Source organism: Amphiprion ocellaris, chromosome 13, assembly GCF_022539595.1.
Source record: "Amphiprion ocellaris isolate individual 3 ecotype Okinawa chromosome 13, ASM2253959v1, whole genome shotgun sequence".
In the NCBI taxonomy this organism is placed as follows: Eukaryota; Metazoa; Chordata; class Actinopteri; family Pomacentridae; genus Amphiprion; species Amphiprion ocellaris.
This window is the reverse complement of record NC_072778.1, coordinates 16,454,712-16,475,201: the sequence shown is the minus strand read 5'-3', so window position 1 is coordinate 16,475,201 and position 20,490 is coordinate 16,454,712. Positions and strand designations below refer to the sequence as shown.

General features: G+C 39.7%; 2 protein-coding genes across 2 annotated transcripts; both read left to right on the top strand.

Annotated features, from left to right (window-relative positions):
- The first annotated feature begins 257 nt into the window (after positions 1 to 257).
- On the top strand, positions 258 to 13,686 carry LOC111581113 (high-affinity choline transporter 1-like). Its single transcript, XM_023289132.3, has 8 exons — positions 258 to 898; positions 8,528 to 8,641; positions 9,146 to 9,301; positions 10,243 to 10,391; positions 10,633 to 10,776; positions 11,612 to 11,765; positions 11,835 to 12,052; positions 12,137 to 13,686. Exons 1-8 carry the CDS (start codon positions 715 to 717, stop codon positions 12,674 to 12,676), a joined length of 1,659 nt encoding a protein of 552 aa, XP_023144900.2. The 5' UTR covers positions 258 to 714; the 3' UTR covers positions 12,677 to 13,686.
- Positions 13,687 to 15,905: 2,219 nt separating this feature from the next.
- Positions 15,906 to 20,472, top strand: ttc9c (tetratricopeptide repeat domain 9C). Its single transcript, XM_023289135.3, has 4 exons — positions 15,906 to 16,014; positions 18,035 to 18,389; positions 18,857 to 19,039; positions 19,919 to 20,472. The coding sequence occupies exons 2-4, from the start codon at positions 18,056 to 18,058 to the stop codon at positions 20,074 to 20,076; spliced, it is 675 nt and encodes a 224-aa protein (XP_023144903.2). The 5' UTR covers positions 15,906 to 16,014; positions 18,035 to 18,055; the 3' UTR covers positions 20,077 to 20,472.
- The last annotated feature ends 18 nt before the right edge of the window (positions 20,473 to 20,490 follow it).

The following is a 20,490-nucleotide window of genomic DNA, read 5'->3' as shown; positions in this document are numbered from 1 at the left end:
AAAAAAAACCCCAAAAATGACATTTCAACCTTTTTTTACAGTGTAGCCTCAAAGTCGCGGTTGCTTGTTTTATTTTTTGTTTTTTAACAGTTTAGCCTCACAGTAGCTGTTGCTTGTTTTGTTTTTTTACAGTGTAGCCTCAGAGTGGTTGTTGTTTTTGGTTTTTTTTTACAGTGTAGCCTCATAGTCGCTTTTGCTTGTTTTTTGTGTGTGTTTTTTAACAGTTTAGCTTCACAGTAGCTGTTGCGTGTTTTGTTTTTTAACAGTTTAGCCTCACAGCAGCTGTTGTTTGTTTTGTTTTTTACAGTGTAGCCTCACAGTAGCTGTTGTTTGTTTTTTTGTGTGTGTTTTTTAACAGTTTAGCCTTACAGTAGCTGTTGTTTGTTTTGTTTTTTACAGTGTAGCCTCGGTAACTGTTGTTTGTTTTTTTTACTCGAATACAGTTATTTTGAATGAAACAGTGTGAATTTTCAAGGAACTGCAAAACTGTACAATAAATAGAGTTTAGTAACAAGTCTTCATTACTTCACGAGTTATCCGACAGGGCTCAGTCCATAAAGCTTAACTCTTTTTTTTTTCTTTTTTTTTTTTTACTGTTTCTCCCCTCGGTGCTGTTTCTTGACGCTCAGTTCACTACTGCAGCTGAACCGGACCAGCTTGTTTCGGTTTGCAGAGAGATCAGACGGAGGCAGTAAGTTAACCAGTCGGTGCACGATGAGCCTGAACGTCCCGGGGCTGGTGGTGATGGTGGTCTTCTACCTGATGGTGCTCGGTACCGGCGTGTGGGCCGCCTTCAAGTCCAAGAGGGAGCAGAAGAGCAGCCAGGCGAACCGGACAGAGGTCACCCTGCTGGGCAACAGAGGGATCAGCCTGGCGGTGGGAGTCTTCACCATGACAGGTGAGTGACTGTCAGACAGACAGACAGACAGGTCAAAACATTTGGGACACATCAGAGGGCCGAAGACAGTGCAAAACTAAATCCTCAGAGTTAACAGGTATCATGAAGGTGGTTTTCAACTTTCTTTCTTAACTCAGACTTACAGCTTCAGACTCCGTGCACGTTCACATAACGTAACAGTGGGCGTTCAACGCGTCGTGTCACTTTTCTTCTGCACAAAATAAATAAATCATCGTGTGCAGCTGCTGCAGTCAACAGGTCGTTTTAGTGGAGAACAGTGAGGAAGACAAAAGTGTATGACGGTTAAAAAAAAAAAAAGCTGCTACTGGAAATGATGCAGGACAGGAATGCTGTTAGAAAACTGTTAAACGTGCGTTATATATTTATTGTATCGATCAACAGCCGCACAATAAAGCTGTTGAACTTTAAACTTCATGTATTTAAACACGGTGTTGTATTACAGTGCATTTAGGTCAGACACTGTCCCATAATGCAGGATATCACTTTGATTTATGGCCACATCAAAGTGAAATTAATTTTACTGACTGAATGTTCTCTGTGATAAATACCAGTAGAGTAATCAGTGTTCTAATGTGTGTTTTATCCAGCAGTTTGGATTCAAGATTCAAGACTTTTGTCACAAACACAATTATATACAGTATAACAAGTAGTGAAATGCATTGAACATCTGTATGTAACAGACTTAAAAAGGTTCAGGTTAAATCCAGCTAAATGGAACAACTGCACCGCCTTTAGATGGAAAGCATGTGATCTTTGGACAAGTGTTGAAAGGGACTGTAGTGATGAAGAGCTGTGAGCCGTTGGTGTTCAGCCCGGCATTGTCCATGCTCAGCAGAACCACACTGTCATAGTTGTAGTGGAAGTTTTCATCCTCAAACTTCTCCCCGTAGATGCTCAATAGCTTGGTCAACGATGTGTACAGACCTATTATTTTTGGCTTGCTTTTCCCCGAGTAATGCTCTTTCAATATCTTCAGGCCTTTCCTGCCGTCATCAGCAGCATCATGCCTAATTAACGAGAGGCTTTTATCGTCTATCAGTCTTATCAGTTCAGCGTAGCAGTCAGCATTCTTCTTTCTATCTTGAGCTAACTGCTCTTCACTAGCCTCAGCGGGTGGGTTTTAGATTTAATTTGTGCAAGAGACCAAGGAACTTTGTTTCCCAAAGGTCATGCTTTTCTTCTGTTAAAAAAATCAGTTTCGGTGACAAATCATCCTGTCGCTCCTCTGCTAGTCATCTTTGCACGTGTCGTCGATAGTCTTTTAGCTAACTATTCGCTCTGACACTTGGCGAAACTCCTCTTTACAACTTTACCGTTTATTCATTTCCAAGTCAGCTCTCTTTCTTTGAAGAAGTTCCGTATCTTACTTTGGTAAACTTTTCCCAGTCGTTTACCTTGGCCTGGGGCCATAGACTGTTAAAGAATTAATTACATGCATCTTCATGGAACAGGTATAACCACTGCATTTTTCTTACGAACGTCATCAACACAGAGTGCCAGACAAGAAGCAATAATTCACTCAGCAGTCACAAATTATTTCACTTCAATGTATCAGTGCACACATCATTCAAAACAAAAAGCATGGCTCAAAACACAAAGAGTAAAGGCACATTAATTTATTGTTGCTCAACAGATAGAAATAAGATAAATAAGCAAACTTAACATATTTATGTGATTTCAGCATCACCAACTAAATATACATACAGTGTGTGATACTGTAACTATACGGTTTCATTCAGTAGTTTTAGTAACATGGAGCTCAGCAGGTTTACAGATAAGCATTTTCCCTCAGGTGAAAATCTGTATCAGTCAAAAATAATCGCCAGGAAGTGCTTTGTTTAAATAGAGAGACTTCTCACCTAGGTCGCCTCCTATGCCATTATGGTTGGAGAAGTCACCTCCTTGGATCATGAACTTCCTGACAATTGTGTGGAACGGGCATCCTTTTGATTTACCAATGCCTTTCTCTCCGGTGCAGAGTGCTCAGAAGTTTTCAGCAGTCTTAGGGGTGATATCAGCAAAGAGCTCCAGAGCAATTTGCTCAGCTCATTCTCCGTCCACGTCCACGTCGAAGAAGACACAGGGGTTTTTGAGGTTAGAAGGCTTGTTGGACAGTGCTGAGTGAAACATTTCAATGACAAAGCTGTCGCTCGTTCACACTAACCTAGCTAAAACCCCCGTAAAAGTAGGCGAGGATGTCTTATGGCTGTAACATTTTGCTACGTATCTTGCCTTATATTTCTCTGAGCCATCAGTGTCACTCTTTAGGGCAAACACCCACTTACCCCCCGCTGCTTGTTTGCCTGGTGGAAGTTGGATTAGACTGAAGGTCTCGTTTTCTGCCAGTGATTGCATCTCCTCATTCATTGCATTTATCCACTACCTTGAGTTGGTTGAAGCAATGGAATCTTTGTAGGTCTGAGGGATGTCACACACAGCTCTGTAATAGAAATCTATACAAGCTTGTAATTTGTCCATTTTTTCCTCTGTTTCAAAATCCTGGAGGTAAGTTGCTTTCTTCCTTGCCCTCTGTGGCCTCATACTCTCAACTCTATCTGCTGGCTGAGACACTTCAGAATGTTTTGGAACAATCTCAGAAACATCACTTTCATTACTGTGATTTGTTGCATTTTCACCAACTTTTTCTCTATTGCTATGGCTTATTGGCTGTACCTCTCTCACACAGTACTCAATGTGTGATTCAGATGTTTGTGTCTCATTAGCTGTTTTGGTTGTGAATTTCACTAACCTGTGCTTTTGGACTTTCTCTCTGTCTGGATAATACACCAGATAAGCTGGACTGTTATTGTCATAGCCAATGAAAATGCCTTGTTCGCATCTGGGATCTAATTTACCTTTCTCTTATTTGTAGGCAAAACAGATAAATCCAAATTTCTGCAGCTTGGAAACATCTGGTTTCACACCTGTAAACATCTTATATGGAGTTTTTCCTGTCCGTCTACTGTAGTTACTGTTTCTTACCATAGGCTGCTGACTGTACAGCATAGCTCCATAGTTTATCTGGTAATTTACTCTCTAACAGTAAACACCTGCTCATATCATAGAGGATTCTACACCCTCTCTCTAGTGTGCCATTTTGGTGGGGCGAATAGGGTGCGGATTTTTCATGCCTTGTCCTATTCTTAGTCAACAGTTCTTGGAGCTCTCTTGTGAATTCAGTGCCGTTGTCTGAATGAATGCACTTCACTTCACCATAAGGTGGTATGTCTGCTAAGAATTTTTCTGTGGCATCAACTGCATTACTTTTGGCTTTCGGGAATTACACAAACACCTGAGTACCTGAGCAGTCATCTGTGAAAGACTGAGCACACCTGTGTCCCTCCAGGCTTGGGGTTCTCATTGGACCTGTTGGATCAGTGTGGACTACCTGTAAGGGTTTTAGAGCTTTTCTGTCTGGTTCTCTATTTCTGCTCTGTGTGAACACTTCACATATCTTATCCCCTTTATCCCCATGCCTTTTACAACACCTTTTAGTTTTTGGATATCCTCATAATTGCAATGACCCATAATCTCATGCCAGGTCTGGATGTCGTGGCACACTTTACACTTATCCACATTTTTCTCCACAGTTGATAAATAATACAGATTACCACTTTCATAAATTTCATAAACCTGCTACCATCCTTTGTGGTCATGTGACTGTTGTCTTTCTTGAAGATGATTGTTGCTGCTGCTCCTGCATTCGTCGTGCTCTATGTTGTCGCCCAGTGCTGTCCAGGAGATAAATAACCACTGTACCTCTGCGCTTGGCTTTGCCATTGCACTTGGTCCCATCTGCTAACTCAACTGAGTGGCTCTTTGGTTGAAATGTTTCATTGAAGCTCTCGAACTTGCTGATGTCACTCATAATGAGGGATGTTGCTCCTTCATCCACCATAATGCGTTTTTTTCACATTGCCTTCTGTACTCTTGTTCTTTGTATGTCTCGCCTTGAAGAGGTGATCATCTTCACCACCTTCCTGCTTTTTCTCTACAACCTTTCAGGCACCATCTTGTTCCCCCTTTTCTAGTGCCACACTTTTCGAGTACACTGTCTTGTGATGTGTCCTTTAATTCCGCATCTATATCATGTCATGCTGACAACTTCATGCCTTTTGTATTAAGGTGTTTACTTGCAATCTGTTTGCTATATTTCATGTGTGTTTTCATGACATTGTCCGTTGACTCAGCTGTTTCCATTTTCTCAGCTTCCTTGTAGATTCTCAGTCTCCTTTTAAAGTCTGTGACTTCATCTTCATTTTCGGTTACATGGACAGCTAGCGGCTTGAAAAAGCCTGGTAGCCCGCCACGTACCATGGCCCGTTGCTCATGGTTTCACCAGCATCTCTCAAAGCTGTAATAAGATTTTCTTCTCTTATGATATAGTCTGCAACACTTTCACCGGCTGCCATCTGTAGCTTGATCAACGATGTGTACAGACCTATTATTTTTGGCTTGCTTTTCCCTCAGTAATGCTCTTTCAATATCTTCAGGCCTTTCCTGCCATCATCAGCAGCATCATGCCTAATTAATGAGAGGCTTTTATCGTCTATCAGTCTTATCAGTTCAGCGTAGCAGTCAGCATTCTTCTATCTTGAGCTAACTGCTCTTCACTAGCCTCAGTGGGTGGGTTTTAGATTTAATTTGTGCAAGAGACCAAGGAACTTTGTTTCCCAAAGGTCATGCTTTCCTTCTGTTAAAAAAATCAGTTTCGGTGACAAAATTCCTGTCGCTCCTTTGCACATGTCGTCGATAGTCTTTTAAGAAACTATTAGCTCTGGCGCTTAGCAAAACTCCTCTTTACAACTTTACCGTTTATTAATTTCCAAGTCAGCTCTCTTTCTTTGAAGAAGTTCCATATCTTACTTTGGTAAACTTTTCCCAGTCGCTTGCCTTGGCCTGGGGCCATAGACTGTTAAAGAATTAATTACATGCATCTTCATGGAACAGGTATAACCACCGCAACTTTCTTATGAATGTCATCAATACAGAGTGCAGGACAGGAAGCAATAATTCACTCAGCAGTCACAAATTATTTCCCTTCAATGTATCAGTGCACACACCATTAAAAAAAAAAGCATGGCTCAAAACACAAAGAGTAAAGGCGCATTAATTTATTGTTGCTCAACAGATAGAAATAAGATAAATAAATAAGCAAACTTAACATATTTATGTGATTTCAGCATCACCAACTAAATATACATACAGTGTATGATACTGTAACTATACGGTTTCATTCAGTAGTTTTAGTAACATGGAGCTCAGCAGGTTTACAGATAAGCATTTTCCCTCAGGTGAGAATCTGTATCAGTCAAAAATAAACACCAGGAAGTGCTTTGTTTAAATAGAGACACTTCTCACCTCATACACTCCGCTTCTCTGACAGTGCGACTATAATTTACAATGCAGAACATTATCACGACTTTTTCTTAACGATTTCACTTCAATCACTTGTACGCAGCTGCTTGTTCTTCGACGCCTTGCTGCTTGTTGGCATCCTCCTGCTCTTGGTTTGCTGCCTATCAGCTGCTGCAGCCCCACATGCAGGGGTGTAGGTCACTTTACAAGTCAGGGGTGGGTCTTTAGGCTTTAGGCATAAAACACTTAATTTCCTGCATTCTAGTCACTTTAATGCACCAAAAACGTGCCCTTTTTTGCATCGATTTATGGCGGAAATGTCTGTGAAACACCAAATCCAGGAGGAAACAAACAAAAAACAACCATCTCATAAAACTACCGTGATTTTCCACAATTAAATACATTCTCTAGTCTTAATTTTCAATGAAACCAGGTGCATTTTACAGCTTTACCCCTTTTTCATGTTTAATGAAAGATATTTACATATTTTAAAAACTGTAAAATAGCCTATAATAATAACATACGTAGATTTCATTGATTTAATTCTCCACAGTCACCAGATCTCAATCCAATAGAACCTTTGGGATGTGGGGGAATAGGAGATTTACATCATGGATGTGCAGCCGATAAATCTGTGGCGACTGCGTGATGCTATTATGTCAATATGGACCAAAATCTCTGACGAATGTTTCCAACACCTTGTTGAAAGTATGCCATGAAGAATTAAGGCAGTTCTGAAGGCAAAAGGGGGTCTAACCTTTTACTAGCAAGGTGAACATAATAAAGTGGCCAGTGGGTGTATATTCTTTTCTAGATGTGTAAATATCTGTGTGTGTATATACATACGCATACACATACACACACACACACACACACACACACACACACACACACACACACACACACACACATATACAGATATGCTATATATCATTTTTATACATATTTTTTTTCTATAGTTATTTTATTTTTTTCCTTATTCCTAGGGTGACACCAACAGCTGAAACCAAATTCCTTGTATCTTGTGTACGTACTTGGCCATTACGCTGATTCTGATTATTATTGTTGGGTTTTTTTTGTAGTTGTACAAAAAGTAGTGTAGTTGTAGAGCTGTAAAACTATTTACTACTCCCCAAGGAAAAGTTTCTTTTGTGCACAAAAGGTAGATCTTATCTCATCTCATCTCTCATTTAACAAATAAAATAATATAAATTTCAAAACCATTGTTTCTTTTTCGGTTAGTCATCACTAATTCTATTAAATTTTACAAATATATTTGCTGCTCTAAAGTTTCATTTAACAGTTTAACTTATTAAATGAAAAGAGAATATTTGCAAAATTGCTATAACGTCTTACTTACTTTTTGATTGCTAGAAAAATCTTTTTTTGAACGACATTTTATGGTTACTTACTTGAGTAATTCCATTGCTATTGCTGTGTATTTCAAGAATATAGAAAAATCTGTTAAGTGTCAGATTGTTTGGGTTATGTTTTTTTTATAGGCATGATTTACCCTTCTGTCTTCTTTTGTTTACTTTGTTTGGGCAAGAAACCTCTTTGAATGTGCATCTGTTCATGTCAGTGACAGATTCATTTATTTTGATTAATCTATAAAGTTCTGGATCACAACAGTAGATCATTAAAGCTATTAACATTAAAGCTGCATTAAAGCAGCATAGGTCCTTCTTGTGCAACTGAAACAGCTCTGACCCGTCTGGCCTTGGACACAGAACCACTGTGGGTATCCTGTGGTGTCCAGGAGTGGATCGCCTGGGTCCTGTGGGTTATGGGATGGATGCTCTGTGGATCCAGCTTGTTCTGGTGCATCCTCAGGTGCTTGATTGAATAACAGGAGTTTGAAGGTTGGGTCAATGCTTTGGGCTCTTTGTCATGTTCCTCGACCTGTTTGTGGAGGAAGAGGAGCTCTGTTTCCATTGTCTGAAACAGTGACAGTGTTTAGGTGGGTGGTACGTGGCAAAGTAAGATCCACGTCAGTGTCAGAACTCAAGGTTTCCTAACAGAACATTTCATTGAAGCAACAGTGTGGATGTTTCGGCAACATTTCTGCTTGAGGTGAGAACTTTCTGAACACTTACAACATGTCACCTGTGTGTGTGTCTGTGTGTGTGTGTGTGTGTGTGTGTGTGTGTGTGTGTGTGTGTGTGTGTGTGTGTGCGTGTGTGTGTGCGTGTGCGTGTGCGTGTGCGTGTGCGTGTGTCTGTGTGCGTGTGTGTGTCTGTGTGTGTGTAGCTACATTTGTCGGAGGAGGCTTCATCGTTGGTCTGACAGAGGCTGTATACACTCCAACCATGGGGCTGATGTGGGGAGTCATGCCAGTAACAGCAGCCATGTCTTTCATTATTGGTAAGCCACTTTTATATGCATCATAATATTGGCATCATATGTGTAACTGTTGTGCCCACTCTTTGCAAAAGTCACAAAAAGTCGGGCTACAGAATATATATTTTTTGCTCCCCAGTCTCACGACACTGCAGGTGCAACATTGTACTGACCCTCAGTATGATGACACAACTGGAAACATATACCTAAAGTATCAGGATGTTAATTACAGATTGGACACATTGATTACAGGTTAGGAGTAAGAGACCTACAGGAAATGTATGAAGCCTTAATGCACAGCTCCAAGTGGAGTTTAATTGATTCTGTTTAATTAATATGATCAACTGTGAGTCCGAACTACAGCTGAAGACTACAAATTTGAAAATGAACAAAGACAAAACCTCTGGCTCTGACTGCCCATCTTGAGTCTGACATTTATCTCTTTTCGACTGAATGCAGGCCTGCATACAGTAGCACTCCCATGCATAGACACACATTTGTCTCCTTTTGTGTGCCTCAATTATCAAGGTGGACTTTTCTTCGCCAAAACAATGAGGGACAGAAAATATGTAACAATGATGGACCCGTTCCAGATCAAGTATGGAAACTTAATAAGTGGAGTTCTGTCTGTTGCAATTCTCATATCTGACATCTTCTGGGTGACAGGAACTCTAATCGGCTTAGGTAAGTGACACTCATATCACCACTTTGTTGATTTCCAATGAAACTTTTTTGCTTCTGGCTTTTATTTCCCAACAAACAAGGTCAACCGAGAATCTTATTATTGTTCCAATTTTATAATTCTGAAAAAATGACTCGTTGGGATGCAAAAACCTGTTTAAACACTTAATGATGAAATTCTATGTCAAACTGTCAGATATGTGACTGTGAAGGGAGATTCTGCAATTGTGAAATTATCCTCACCAGTTTTGCACACTGAGACTAAGTTGTGAGTATCAGACAGAAGCAAACAAGTGATGAGTCAACATTTAGTTTGATCATACTAAAGTGTGCAGCTAGCAGCACTGAAAAGTAGCTTAGCAAAGTATGGCTGCACGATATTGTAAAAAAAAGTACCAGATGGCTTTATCACATTAGAGTGATTAGGGTAATTTTGTAGGTGAGTGCATCCACATCAAAAGCTTTCTGCACCTATTCTCACATGATGTAACACTTTCAAAGGCATCAAAAATAATTTTTAGCTTTGATGGAATTTAGATCTGACATTGCAGTCATCTTACAGAGCAATAATTGCAAGACAGTATCGACAACATCCCCATTTTTGGTCAACATCATCCTTTCTGCAACTAAAATATTTCAGTACTGCTGACAATGTGTTTCTTTTAGCCGCCACATCTTCCTCTTCAGTGTTTCTCTCCTGCTCTTCACCCATTTTGCTTTGCACATGTCTTCTATCTGCTCTATCAGACAGATTTCTTTTGTAGATTAGTCACAGAAAATGCATACTATTAGAGGTTTCTTTTTGCATTCAGCAGAAGAAGAAATTTGCTTTACTTCTTGTGTGGTTGTTGATGCTGAAACAAAATATTGTGCAGCCCTAGAGCAAATATTCTGAAACTGATTTAGTGTGTCTCTAAATACACGTGATTGTGTTACTTTTGCAGGATCAACAATAAGTGTGGTCCTGGATTTGTCCTATACTATTTGCATTTGGATCTCTGCTGCAGTCGCCATCATATACACACTAATGGGGGGCCTCTACTCTGTGGCCTACACCGACATAATACAGCTAACCCTCATATTCTTCAGTTTGGTGAGTTCTTTACCGACACAGGCAATCATTTTGACAAAGATGTTGTATACTTACCTGCACTGTGCTCAAGGAAGAATTTTCCTTCAAATATCTTTTTGCTTATGAAAGGATTTAGAGCGGTCCCCTGATGCCCCGCCAAGCTGTTTGAGCTCATAACAGCAGCAAACCAGTATGGATCAAATGTCCTGCTTGTTATCAGGGAAATGTTAGTGTTTTTAAAATCTTCTCATCTGTTCTGCAGTGGCTCTGTGTGCCCTTTGTCCTGATGAACCCCTACTCAGTTGACATTACTGAGACCGCTTTCAACTTCACCTACCAGGCCCCTTGGATTGGTTCTGTGGATGGAGAAAGAGCGTGGAGGTGGATTGATAATTTCCTAATATTGGTGAGGGCTACATTCACTAAGTTCATACTGTTGCTTAGTCTTTCTGCTCATGCAGTCACTCCTAACCACTGGAGGGACAGTCACAGAATGCACAAGTGTAAATAAAAGCAATGAAGTTGATTTAGGTGCTGTTGTGCATGTTGGTTCACTGTCACAACTCAGGCATTGTGTAGGCCAAGTTTGATATTTGGGTTCTGAAAGAGATCTACTTTGATTTTGCAGCAGTAAAGGAGAGTTGTGTTTGAGAAATGGATGACATTAAATCGTATGTGATATGTTACACTGAAAGTGCACTACCCCTTAAAATTGAAAGTGTCATCCAAATAGACATTAGCAATATTTATTAGAGATTGCATTACATAAGACTGACACATAAAGGTTACCTGTATAAGCACCCTGTTAGTGTCAGGATCCCATTTTTTCCCATTAAAATAACAAAGTGGAAGAACTTGAGGGCTTCTGATAACATTTTTAGCAAAAAATACCAAATAATGACTGTCGAAATGACCAAAACGGCTGCATAAAGTTTGATTATTTTAGATGAATTTGATAGAACCTGTCAAATATTAGTTACCTTTGCTTTGTCTTCCAGTTTTTTTACTAATTGGGATGCTTATCATTATTATAACATCCTGAAAAAACAGTTCAAAATGTGAAATTCCTCTGTAATCCACTGTCAGGCTACAGTTTTTTGTGTATTGTGTCTGTATAACAAATTCTGCTGAGTCTGGTTGTGTAGTCATTACAAGTGAAGAAACAAAAACGCAACTTGATCCTTGTGATCCATTGTGATCCTTGATATGAAGAGTAGTTCCATATTTTGTCTTGGTTCCAGTGCTTGGGTAACATCGGATATCAGGACTTCCACCAGAGAACCCTGTCGGCCTCCTCATCCACCACAGCCATGATCACCTGCTTCATTGCGGCTCCCTTCATCCTGGTACTCGGCATTCCGTCTGTGTTGATGGGAGCCGTCGCAGCATCAACAGGTACAGCGAGAGAGCAGAAGAGCTCAGAAGAAGCGTGAAAATGTGCTAATTCTTATGTTTTGGCATCAGACTGGAACATGACCTCATACGGCTCCCCGTCCCCATTCGAGCGTGGAGAAGCTCCTCAGGTTCTGCCGATTGTCATGCAGTACCTCACTCCAAACTACATCTCCATCATTGGGATTGGAGCTGTAGCTGCCGCTGTGATGTCCTCCACAGACTCTGCTTTACTGTCTGCCGCCTCCATCTTCTCTCTCAACATATATAAGAACATCCTGAGACCAAAAGTAAGAAGCGACCTAAAGGGACGACTAGACTTGTGGTTGTTTGATTTTTGTTTCAGCCTCAAGATTGTGTTTTTCTCCTTGCAGGCATCAGAGAGAGAGTTCCAGTGGGTGATCCGCATCACCGTGGTGTTGGTGGGCGTGGTCGGCACATCGCTCACCTTCCGGAGCAACAGCATATTACTTTTCTGGATCCTGGGCTCAGACATAACCTACACCATCATGTTCCCTCAGCTGGTCTGCATCCTCTTTTTCAACATCTCCAATGGCTACGGTGCCGTCATGGGCTTGCTGGTTGGGTTGTTGCTGAGAGTGCTGAGCGGCGAGCCATCCATAGGGCTGCCCATCGTCCTGCACTTCCCAGGTTGCACTCTGGAAAACGGCGAGTATGTCCAGCGCTCTCCAGTTAGAACTATCTGCATGTTATCTACCATCACTGCCACTCTGTTGTTCTCCTACGTGGCCTCACAGCTCTTTGTTAAAGGACTGATTCCAGAGAGGTGGGACGTACTCAAAGTGAAACCCCAGAAACCCCCAGAGACACTAGCATTAAACAGCAATGGAACAGCAGAGGGGGACAGGCCTGACGTACACACAGAATTAATGCTGAATGCTAATCAGCTGTAATGTTGAGAAGTGCTTTAATGGGATACGGATGTGTGAAGTTTTATTTTTATGTCTCTGTTTTTATACTCCGTGAAAGTATAATCTTGGCTGTGGGATGTAATTAATTTGTAATTATTTTGGTTACGTTTTACTGAGATCTCATGGAATTACTGGTGAATGATACTGGTGTGGTTTTATATAAATAAAAGTTTAAAGAACCTCTAAAGTAAAAAAACACAAGTATATAAACATCCATTCATATATAAGTAACAGCTACGTCCTGTGCATGGATTCTGCAGGTGGTTATATACCTGCATATGGTTAAGGCATACACTGTAGGTGCTTTGACATAGAATTGATTTTTAAGGTGCTATCTTGTCAGTCTGTCAGTGAAACTTTATTTGTATCACACTTTTCATACAAATAGAACATCACGCAAACTGCTTTTAAAAAGAATGAAAATACCCCCAATAAAGAATAAACTACCACCTGAACACGACAAGGGTTCTGATAAACAGGTAGGACCAAGACTTATTTAAACAAATAAAACGATCTTAAGGTTAATTCTAAAGAAGACTGTGCAGAGACTTCATAACTATTGTAACATGCTCTCCTGCAACACATGCAGTGGAGTTTTTATACAGTTGTCCTGCAGGAATAAAGATAAACAGTAGTGGCTCTGTAGTGGCTTCAGAAAGAAATGATCACACTTTTATTGGTTAAATATTTCTGAAATGATAAAAAATACATTCTCAGGCTCAAAAGATAACACCAACGTTGTTAACTTATTGATATTTTATATTTATTAATATTGATTGTTTTTAAGCTTTTTTATGTTGACAAAGATGTAAAAATAAATAAATACATCAAGACTTATGCTCTTACCATATAAAAAGAACAAAATGTTTTCATAGTAATAAATGGTAATGACACAGTAATTAATGAAAAATTGCCAAAATGTGTTATTCATGAATGTAAAACAAAACAAAACTGGAAAGTACATAAGACTATAATAAACAAGAAGGTTGGGATTCAGAAGTAAGATGTCGTTTTTGTCCTTAACACCTACATTTGTTTTTATTTATAACTATTTTTTTCTCTGTTTTAACATTGTTTTTCTATTATGTCTTCTTGTTATCACGCAGCCGTGAGGAACAGTCATGTTGCATTTCCTTGTCCAGACTGTAAGAGCATGAGACAAGTAAAGAGTCTCGAGTCTTATTGCATTTTACACTCCAGCAAACATTAGTCTTCAATGAGTTTTTACCAATTTACAGATTCTACCTATTCACATTCTTGTTCCCATACAAAACAAACGTCCTTCCCAGAAAAAGACTAATGTCAGGACAATGTTAACCAAAATACCAATCTTTTTTTACAAGTCTTTTTATTTTTTCAGCAAACCAGAAAAACCTTCTGTTAGGGTTAGGGTTAGGAGTGGGTCGGCGACGGAGAGCGGGAAGGAGGCTCCAGTTCCAGGGGGGTCGATAGGCAGGATGTTCCAGGGACTGATAGGCACGGCAGGCAGGGCGATTCCAGAGCTGGGTCTCGGTGGTTGGGGACCTCCAGAGATGGACCAGGGTTACCAGGAGCAGACGGAGGGGGAGTTCTGGGAGAGGTGGAGTGTGGACTGGGCTGGTGGAGTCCGGGCAGCAGGGTGAACGATCTAAACAGGAAAAACAGGATTACTACAGAATTCACCACAGAGACTGAGTGCATGCAGCAAAGGCTAGAGCGAACTGACTGCTGAAGCAGAGTTTACGATCTGGCAGGGAGTGGAGAGTGAGACCGGTTTTTTATTGCCAAAATGATTGTTAGGTGTGTCGTGCCACAGCTGCCCGGAGTTCTGTGGATGACAAAAGATTAGTAACTGGTGGCAGCTGTGGAGAACAGCTCCACCCGGCAACAGAGGGAGAGAGAGAGAGAGCGGTAAGGAAAAGAGAGATCAGGTGGGGGCTGAGGCAGGGACGGAGGAGAGGATCCTGACACTTTCCCCGTTGCCATCCACTGGTGCAAAGTTCACCCGAGTTTAAGAAGTCTTTCCAAAAATTTCTGACTTAGTTTTTCAATTCACTTCAATTCAGTTTTATTTATATAGCGCCAATTACAGGTCAAATTGTCTCAAGACGCTTTATAGAACCCATATGCCTGAACCCCCAGAGCAAGCCCTAAGGCGACAGTGGCAATAAAAACCCTCTTTTAACAGGGAAGAAACCTTTTGCAGGGGTGGCAAAAAGAGAAGAGACATGGCATGACATGAGTTTAATGCTAGTGCTTGCAATTAAACACTGAGTTTGTCTCTGTGAGTTTAAGTATTAATGACTTTCATCAACCAATCGTAATCATAATGACCTATAATAATTACTGCAACCCATAGTAAAGGTAGTTTATCTTGAAGATACTGAAGACTACCTATATTGTAGGGTGTCCTCTAGCAACTGGAATCTCTTGTGGGATAAATATGCAATTCATTTTAGGCCTTTTTCTGTCTAATATAGATCAGCCAAAGCACAATCGATAAATTTGACATGTAAAATAAAAAATGTGTTTTCTAATACATTGTAAAAAAAAAAAAAAAAGATCAGTTTTAACTGATCTTTTAAAAATATACAAATATTTTACTAAATTTCCCTGTTTTGTCAAATGACAGTTATTAACTTGTAAAATTAAAGAGAAATATTCATTTACATTTTAACCAATAAAATACGTGCCAAAACTGTAAATAATGTCCACATTAAAAATCTCTATTTTTACAAATTGTAATACATTCCTTTACAAGACATTGCAGTATAATTAGATTATTTTCACTGTCTTTAAATCATCATAAAAAGCAACATTATTTTAGAGATATTTTCTGTTATTTAAAGGATAAATTGTGTATGTTAATGGTTTGAGAACCACTGAAAATTATCAGTTTTACAAATATTCCTTGTATTGTTTATATGTTACATATATTATCAGTAATTTACATTTTAACTGTAAAACTATACTTTTACAATGTGTGGCCATAAAATTACACTGTTTTGAAGCTGCCACATTTTCATTTTTTGATATATCATTTTTACAGCGTACTTTGATAATTGCACGTTTTATAGTTGGACATATTTGTATGTATTTCATCAATACTGATAGGTACATATATATTAAACACATATTGATGTTTTGTTTTTGTTGTGGTAATTCCTCCTTCGGCCTAGTGGCGGCAGTAACGCTCCGTCCAGATGAAGTTCTTACCATCAAAGAAGAAAAACCCGGAAGTGCCTGCACTGCAACCATAGACTACAACACTACAACAAGCAGCAAGATGATTGTCAAGAAGTGCTGCCGTTATCTGCTTATTATCTCTTCACTGGCGTGAGGTGAGAGGATGCATGACAAGTAATCCGTCACATTTTGTTGTACCAAAACGTTGAAATATATAAGTGAACTGAAAAGAACATTACGAAAGTCGGGTTGTGTGTGAGAGACGAAGTTAGCTTGTTAACTCTGCTAGTCCGGTTAGCTTTAGCAACAACCGTCGGAGTTTTACTGCAGAGCAGAAGAACCGTTAAAGTCCGTTAACGAGTTTGGAGGCTTGATTTTAACGCAGGGAAGGAGCCAGTGTTTAACGGGACTCCAAATACGGACAGAAAAGTGCATTTTTGTGTTGTCAAATACAGCTGGAGTTACTCACTCATATGCAAAACCATCATAATATTTTTAATATTATACCGGTGGCTGTAACCCTTTTCATAGACTGTGTATTTGATCTGCTAAACTCAGACAATTGTCAGGGGCTCTTGCTTTATTTTCAAATTTAACAGTATATCTCAGTGTGGAGCTGAAATCTTCCATTTATTTGTGAGATCTCATGAGCGTGTAACTATATATAAGTTCTAAAATGACAGTATTTCAGGCTGTGTTGTTCGAGATGGTTTATATTGTATATGGTGTGGAAACGCTTTCTCCATGCAACTTCCACCTTCATGCAACTGATTCAGGTGCTTCTTGGGTGAAAGACAGTAAAGAAAGGAATTGTTTTCATCTGGCTTTATCCATTCAGTCTCTAATGAATAAACGGAACAATTAATTGATTTGAAATCGTGCATTTAGCAAACCACGGAGGCTGCAATGTACACTGAACAAAAATATAAACACAGCATATAGTGTTTTAATGAACACTTATTATAGGGGAATAAGTATTTGCTGTTCAACAACAGAATGTAGGTCGTAAAATAATCAAGTACCGTATGCACTACATTTGAAATAATAATGAGCAGATTGTGAGTGAGGTTATGGACCGTAAACAGGCCAGCAATCAGCCACATATCTGCAATGCACAGAGTTAATTAGGTTGTCGATGACAGTTTGTAGAATGCTGTCCCACTGTTCCTGAAGGGCTCTGTGAAATTGGGGTACAGGGTCATGTTGTTGAACACATCCATTCCCACCCTCGTGCATGTGGCAGATTGAAGCCAGAAACAATTTCTTAGAGGACAAATAGTGGAGTTGTGGGCATTGAAGTGTCTGACTATGGCTCTAACTGACATGCCAGCACCCAGCATGCCAACAGACCATTTTTGTCTTTGCTTGCTTGTTATGTCTGTCGTCATGTTACCAGAATAAATCTACATTTTAAGATGGACTTTTATGATCACTGCTATAAGGAGGCTCTAGGTGCTGGTCACTATCTGATCATTGTCCTTTAAAGTCACATCAGATTGGGTGTGGAATAACTAAGTTGTAAAGAATTTATCACTAGTTGAACAGCTCAAACAGTTTTTGTACACAATTGGCAAAATTTTACACTTTTCAGCCATAACTTTAGAAATGAGAGTTCTACATTTTCTCTCACTCATAAAAACTCAGCTGTGTTTATATTTTTGTTTATTGTAACATATCACTTCCATTTTGCAGTGTGTCCAACCCAGGATTCAAGGGTTTTCAGAATGAATCTTTTCCTCCTTGTGTGTCAGTCACACTTTTGATGGTATCTCATGTTTAAATGCTCCATCAAGCATTTTAGTTTTATCACACAGTGTTGACTAAATCTTATATACTTACGTTGCAAATCAAATACCCATCTCAAGTGTTTTATATTTTAAAAATTAGCCCATCTTCCACATACCCAAACTATTTGAAGGGGTACTCCAACAATTTATTTTTGGACCCACAAGAGACAGAAGCTGAGCAATCATCTTGGACTCCTAATATGATCTGAGTTACAAAATAGCTGGATTTAACTTTTCCTACCATCTCGTTGGACCCTCCATATTATTTAGGACCCAAGTTTGTTTCTTAGACTTTCTGGTAAAATATGCAGATTGCTTATGTTTCCCTCTGAGAATACACAATGGCTTCATAACCCGTTAACTTACACAGAGTTTCTCAACTTAACAGCTAACAAGCTCCACTGCAGAGATGGAGGCTACAGGAGCTGATGATAGTCTGGATGTACAAGAGGCGGCAGCAGCAGAATCAAGCCTTCCTGGACACAGACAGACTCCTGCAAAGTCAGTTTGGACTTTACTAGAAGAAGCGGCACAGATGAAAACAGAAGGAAACTCTTTCTACAGGGAGAAGAACATTCGCTCGGCCATCGGTCGTTATCACCGCGCTCTGCTGGTCCTCCGGAGCCTCGACTCTGAGGTGATGAAGTCGGTGAAAGGGTTTGGACCTGAGAGACCTGCGCTCACACCTGAACAGGAGGCTTTGCTGAGAAGCACGCAAGTGGACTGTTATAACAACCTAGCTGGTACATAAAAATTACGAAAACTACGAAAAGGCCAGGGGTGAAAATACTGTCTAAATAGCCAACTCAAGTGGAAATACTGTTAATAAACCTAAATTTGTCCATTTTTATGTAAAGCTCCTCAAGTAGTAGATCTTGTAGACACTAGTTTTTTATGGATTCCTTTGCATAATCATTTATATGTGAACATATCTTGCAGATTCTGTTATTTGACAGTGCTCCTAAATGTATTTGTGTTTGTGTGTGTGTGTGTGTGTGTGTGTGTGTGTGTGTGTGTGTGTGTGTGTGTGTGTGTGTGTGTGTGTGTATATATACACACACACATTTTTATATATATATATATATATTATTTATTTAAAAGCAAAAGCGTACAGCTCAGAAATAAATGTCAGCAGTTGATGCACTGTACCAGACTGTAGCTTCAGACTAATTTGCCGTTTTAATGTATACTTTGTGTTTATGTCTTTCAGCCTGCTTGCTGCAGAGACAGAGTGTTGATTACGCTCGTGTGCGGGAGTACAGTCTACTTGTACTGCAGTGGCGACCGGGTGATGTGAAAGCACTGTACAGGGCAGGAGTGGCCACTCTGGAGATGGGAGATGCACAGACAGCCAAACAGTACCTCGCCCAGGCATCCAGAGAGCAGCCTAATGGTAAGAACAGAGCCAGAGCAGCATGATCATCCACAGCAGATTTTACAAATGTCTGTTGATCAGTGCAGTCTTGTCTACACTGGTCTGGTAGGAAAAAGCAGCACATCAACAGCTTCAGTCTGTGTCAGTGTCTACACATGGTTCGTTCAGCTGCAGGACTGTTGTATGTCAGAAAAAATTTTGGCTGCACTCGGAACTCAGTACAAATGAGATGCGGTTAAATGTGTAATTGTGAGAACAGTCGAATCAAGGCTCTCATGAAGACTGTGTGAGTTCGGTGCAAGTGAATTGTTTTGACTAAACTGGATGCATATCTGTTATAACAGATACACACGAGACAGATTATCTTACAATGTGGCTGTACAGAGTCCAGTGTTGAGAGTCTGTTATATATTCATATATCATTTTAGATGGATAATTATGTCAAATGAGTAAATAGTACCTCATAGTTACTTGTAAAAAAAAAAATTTAAATTAATGCATACAAACTGTTTACAGTGATTCAGTTTCAGATTTGATTACCGTTTAATATATTAACAGATCTGTACAAGAAAAAAACTCTTTGCAAGATGCCTTTGTATTTAAAATGCAGTCCACTGAGATACAGCTTTTAGTATGTCCTCTGTTAAAGGACTTTAAGATAAAATTACTAACATTCTGCAGTCTGCTTTGATTTCATGGACCATTTTATCTGTCAGTTCATTTTTGCAGGACAAAGTGTAGGATTTTTCTTTGCACCTTGCTGACATTCTCCCAAACTGCATGCAGTGTGTCTATCATGATTGAGCAAACTCTCCTCCAGCCCTCTCCCGTATATGTTAATACTTGTGGTATATAGTATGCCCCTCCAAAATAAACCTTCTTAATTTTTCTGTCCAGATGCCAATGTGAGGAGGCACCTGCAGAGGGCTGAGGAGAAACTAAAACAAGAGTTACAGAAAGAGAAAGCCATGTATCGAGGCATGTTTTCCTCCAGCCTGAAGGATGATTCAGAAGAAGAGATTAACCAAACCAACGGAGTTGGTGAGGGAGTTTAGCCTGCCAAAATAAAGTCTCAACTGGAGAGACTGTCCAACCTCAGCTTACCACAAACCAACTGAAGAATGTTCACACATCTTGAATCGCTAATGGTACTGTGTCTCTATTAGGTGTTTGGGGTATATTTTACAGAATACTGAAAAGCAGCCAGTGGGAAAGTTAAGATGTCGCTGCTGAAAATAGAAAGCTGAGGACAGAAAAGTTAGTTTCCTAGCAACACAGAAACGAAAGAAACTCCAGTATAGTTCACAAAAATGCTTCTGAAAGCTAAAGAGAACTCTTCATGCACTACTCAAATGCCTCCTTGATTGCGGCTGTCTGGTCAGTGATGTGAATGTGGATTTTATTTTATTTTTTTTTTTGAGCTTTCAAGTAAAATATTTTTAAAATAATAAGTCCTTGTCTTTTTCATA